The following is a 4,983-nucleotide window of genomic DNA, read 5'->3' as shown; positions in this document are numbered from 1 at the left end:
CTGCATTGGCGGTCAGATTCTTCACCACTGAGCCACAGGGAAGCCCTATTTTGCTATCTTAATATCACCCAGAACAATGTTTTTAAATTTCCCTGTTAAAACAAACAAACAAACAAACAAACCACAAAGAAATAAAAAATAAACCTCTATTTTACATTGCTGGTATCATTCACGTTTTCCCTTTAGGAATGCCCAGCTCCAAACTGTCCAGAACCCCTCATATTCTCACTGAAATTCCAGCCTGTCCACCTTCAGAGAAGGCTTGACTTAAGGCTGAAAAAACCACCACATCCCCAAAGCTCCTCCCTGGCTTCCTGAATGGGCACACAACCTCCTGTGTTTCCTACATAACTCCTCAGTGAAAAGCTGATATAGGGATGAGTGTATTTTGTTTTCTTTCATAACACACTACTGTTTTCATGAGACTGCTTTAATCATGGACATATTGCTAATGTTGATTTGACCGAAGTTCCCCCCAAAAAATGATTCTGTAAACTTTTTTCTTGTCCAGTGGTGGGGACCAATAATCCTTTTCCTGTCTGACCCTCAAAAATATAACTGTCCATATTGGTAGAATTCAGTCAGTTTTAGGGAAGTGACTCTGTGAATAGGTTCTTTATCACCCAGCCACACTATCATTCTTTTTGTTTCCTGACTGTGTATATATTTCGATCAACTACTCTAGAGAAATATGATAATCCAATCAGGATCAATCCAACAGGTCTTCTATAGTTAAATCAGATGTCCCTTTCTGATTGGATTAGCAGTGGGACAGAGGAATTATGGGACAAGAAATGTGTATAAATATCTGAAGCACTGGAAAAGAGAGGCAGAATCTTCCGGCTCTGGAAACACCAGCTGAGTTCTTCACAGCGTCTGAGGTCTGAGCACCCTGCCAGTGACATCAGACCAGTAAGTTACCTCCATCATATAAGAATAACCATTCCTTCCCCATGGTTAGCTAATCTTGAAGAGTGACTTGTAGTTCTGGGTGGCAGGGAGAGTTTTCAAAAAATCATTTCTTTATGATGAACCCATTTCAGGTTTTAGTTTTGCCTCTCAGTGTAGTTTTGCCTGAATCTCAAAACATTTTGATTAGTACTTTAGCTGGTATCATTTTTAAATGTCTTTACCCAGCAGATATTTAAACTATCTGTTTGGAGTTTTGTTTCATGAAATTTCAAATACATATTTTTTACACAAATGGCATTTGTGTTAAGGGTAACTGAGGACGGAGGCTGTGTGGGTACACATGACCTTCCTCTTCCCATAGACTTAGGGCTACAAGTGATGGTCTGACATATTCCACTCATAAAGACTGGAGTGAGCTTTCAGGCTCCTGGCTTCACACTTCTAGCTGGGACATGAATTAAGCAAAACACTGGATTGAATTGAAATGGCTAGTGGTTGCCTTTCCTCCTTATTGGTCTTGTGAGAAGCTTGTTCTGAATCGAATAGAGAAAGAGTTATAACTTGGTGCCCGTTGAGGCCTGAATGTCTTATGGTCTAACTGAGGCACTCCCACCCCTGCCAGAGCTGAGACCTCAGTCCTGAGTAGATTTCTCTGAAGGGTTGAGGGGCTGTCTTAGATGTGTTCCTCTTTGGCTTGACAAGGATACTTTATTTGTTGGCAGTTTCCACAGGATTCTTTTTGAAGCAGAGCCAGGATGAGTGTCCCAACCCCACCCAGACTCTTGGACCTGGCTGGAATGCACCTGATCAGGGAAGATGCCTTGGTCTGTTCTGCTCTGGAGTTTTTACCCACAGAGCTCTTCCCACCCCTCTTCATGGACGCCTTCCATGGGAGACACATCAAGACCCTAAAGGCCATGGTGCAAGCCTGGCCCTTTGTCTGCCTGCCTCTGGGGGGCCTCATTGACCTGCCTCATGTGGGGCCCCTACAAGCAGTGCTGGAAGCACTTGATGTCCTGCTTTCCCAGAAGGTTCGTTCCAGGTGAGTCAGATCCAGATAGCTTGATAGGGTTCTGGGCATCCTGGAAGAGACATCTGGGGTGGGCTAAGTGGATGGTCAATGGATGGGCCAGAGGGTTCTGAGGATGGCAGTGAAGAAGCTCAGAGGCCTTGGCTCACTATGGAAAATATTTTACTGATGTGTAAATGTGCCTACAATGCAAGGGGGATTGAAAGGGCATGCCCTATCTCCTTCCTATGATGCTTAATCCCACTAGAAGTGGAGAACTAGAAAGGAGAAAGGGAGTTGGAGGAAAGAGAGGCAGAAGAGGGCAAGGCAGCAGGTGATGAGATATGTGAAATAAAAGCACTGGTGGGCAGTCATTTGTCAAATTCTGAGACTGTGATTGCATTCTGTGTGGATTTTAATGCATCCCTGTTAATCTCCTGTCCTTATAGGAGGTGCAAACTGCGGGTGCTAGATTTGCGGAATACTGGCCAGAGCTTCTGGAGCATGTGGTCTGGAGCCAGCACCCATGGGTTCTCAAGCTTTGGAATGGCACCAGTGGCTGAGCAGAGCTCAAGGACCCATCAGCCCTTGCCTCCCTTGAAGATATACATAGAGCTTTGCCTGAAGAAAATGACCCTGGATAACTTCTTTACCTACCTCCTCAGGTGGATGGAGCAGAGAAAAGCTTCCATTCACCTCTGCTGTAAGAAGCTGACCATCTTTGCAATGCCCTTGGAAAATGTCATGAAGATCCTGAATATGGTGCAGCTGGACTGCATCCAGGAGGTGCAAGTGAATTGGATTTGGCATCTGTCCACCCTGGCCAAGTTTGCTCCTCTCCTGGGTCAGATGAGCAACGTGCAGAGACTCCTTCTCTCCCGCAGTCATGTGTCTGCTCTTGAGAAGCAGGAGCAGAAGGAGCAAGTTGTCCAATTTACCTCTGAGTTTCTCAAGCTGCACCATCTCCAGGATCTCTATCTAGACTCTCCCTCCTTCCTTGAAGGCTGCCTGGACCAGATGCTCAGGTGAGTGTGGAACATTGGCTGGGTACCAGTGAACACATCGCTGGCAAGTGAAGCACACAGGGTCCCTAGCTGCTCTATCCTGAGCTGTGGTATCACTTCACCACCGAAATCAAGGTAGAAAAACAAACACAGACACCGTACTAGAAAGCTGTGTATGGTGTGGCTTGGACCCAGTGAGGGTAGATTCTTTCTTAAGAAGGGAAATCTATGTAACATGACTTAGGAAAATAGGTAAGTGGAAGGAGATCAGAGAAAGGAAGCCACCTATAATCAGAGCCATTTTAAAGAGATGGTCTGGGGAATTACCTGCCAGTCCAATGGTTAGAATTCTGCTCTTTCAGGGCTGAATGTCCAGGTTTGATCCCTGGTGGGAAAAGTAAGATTGCACAAGCCACACATGTGATATGACCAGGAAAAAAAGGAAAAGAACGTGAAGGACAGAGAGAGACAGAGACAGAAAGAAAAACTTTGTGCTCTCACAGGAGGATTCAGGTTGATGTATGGCAAAACCAATACAATATTGTAAAGTAATTAGCCTCTATTTAAAATAAATAAATTTAAATTAAAAAAAAAGAAAGAAAACCTTTGTGCTATCCAAGTTTCTGAACTTGTCTCAAATTACCAGTCCCTAAATGTTGCCTTTTCCAGAGAAGTTAGTAAATATTTAAGAAATGCGTGATTCTGAGACAGTAGTAGTGAAGTATGACCAGAGAACATACAAACCACAGATGGTTTGCAGGTGATGCAGAGATGAAATGTCAGGTTTAAAAAGAGACTGATCATTCTGAGTACTGACCTTCAGGAGACAGTTAGTAGGACCTTGTCTTTGGGCCAATCACCTTCCCAAAACAGCTGCCCCTCCTGGGTTTCTCAGACTTCATCACTTTTTTTCTCCCCAGATGCCTGATGACCCCGTTGGACCACCTAGCAATAACTCACTGCCGGCTTACAGAATTAGACCTGACCCATCTGTCCCAGTGCCCGAACATCCATCAGCTCAAAGGCCTGGATCTGAGTGGGGTCACCATGACTGACTTTAGTCCTAAGATCCTCTGCATTCTTCTGGAGCAAGTTGCAGCCACCCTCCAGGAACTGAACTTAGAGAAGTGTGGGATCACAGAGTCCCAATTTGAGTCCATCCTGCCTGTCCTGACCTGCTGTTCCCAGCTCAGGACCTTCAGTCTGTGTGGGAATGTCCTCTCTATGGCCATCATGGAGAAGCTGCTGAGTCACACCACTGGGCTGTTCTACTTAAGTGATGAGTTTTACCCTGCCCCTCAGGAGAGTTACAGCCCTCATGGAGCCCTCCACCTGGGCCGACTGGCCAAACTTCGGGATAAACTCATTGAGATTATGCGGGATTTAGGACGTCCACGGGCCATCTGGCTTAGCTCCAGCCCATGTCCTCGGTGGAGCAATAAGACATTCTATCCTGAGGAGCCCTTTCTGTATCAATGTTACATGTCTGCCTAGTTGGATGCACCTGCCAAAGCTTTCTTCTGGGCACTTGGAAACTAAAACATGGGGAATAGATGCATCTTAAAAGGAAAACTGATCCATGGTTTCAGACATCAGCTCAGTATGAATGGGAAAAGTTAAGATGATACAGTGGAGATGCAGGATTTCAAGGAGAAATGTAGACTCTGAGAGGTGTTGGGACCTTCAGAGACTTGGGTTTATAGCATCACAAAGATGAATCTAATTTTCTGGATGGAAATTTTGTATGCATATGTGGTATTATTTTTGAGTGGAGATTGTAAATAAATGGTCACAAATAAAGAAACCTTTGTACTTGTACCTGGTGCCCTTCCTGATATATTATCGTGTTTTGTCTGTTTTCACCTCAGGAATCTCCAGTTACTCATGACAGAAAACACACAGAATTTGTATGATCAGAAACCCCACTATCCCCACTAGTTCGCTATTCCGTTGAGAACATGTTACCTTCTTACTTACTTCTGCGGCTGTTCACTCGGTTACTTCACACAACAAGGGCAACACGCTCAGCGGCCACGGAATCCCTGGAGTGAAGATCTC

General features: G+C 45.0%; 1 protein-coding gene across 2 annotated transcripts; it reads left to right on the top strand.

Annotated features, from left to right (window-relative positions):
- The first annotated feature begins 813 nt into the window (after positions 1-813).
- On the top strand, positions 814-4,739 carry LOC129654032 (PRAME family member 8-like). Of its 2 annotated transcripts, none has more exons than XM_055583639.1 (4): positions 814-912; positions 1,635-1,954; positions 2,371-2,946; positions 3,846-4,739. In XM_055583639.1, the coding sequence occupies exons 2-4, from the start codon at positions 1,668-1,670 to the stop codon at positions 4,417-4,419; spliced, it is 1,437 nt and encodes a 478-aa protein (XP_055439614.1). In that variant the 5' UTR covers positions 814-912; positions 1,635-1,667; the 3' UTR covers positions 4,420-4,739. The 2 variants fall into 2 exon arrangements, with proteins under 2 accessions (XP_055439614.1, XP_055439615.1); XM_055583640.1 differs by having other exon boundaries at positions 853-912; positions 1,644-1,954.
- Positions 4,740-4,983: the final 244 nt, after the last annotated feature.

The sequence above is a fragment of the Bubalus kerabau genome, chromosome 5 (assembly GCF_029407905.1).
Source record: "Bubalus kerabau isolate K-KA32 ecotype Philippines breed swamp buffalo chromosome 5, PCC_UOA_SB_1v2, whole genome shotgun sequence".
Taxonomy (NCBI): domain Eukaryota; kingdom Metazoa; phylum Chordata; class Mammalia; order Artiodactyla; family Bovidae; genus Bubalus; species Bubalus kerabau.
The sequence above is the reverse complement of the archived record's forward strand: the minus strand, read 5'-3'. Positions and strand labels throughout refer to the sequence as shown.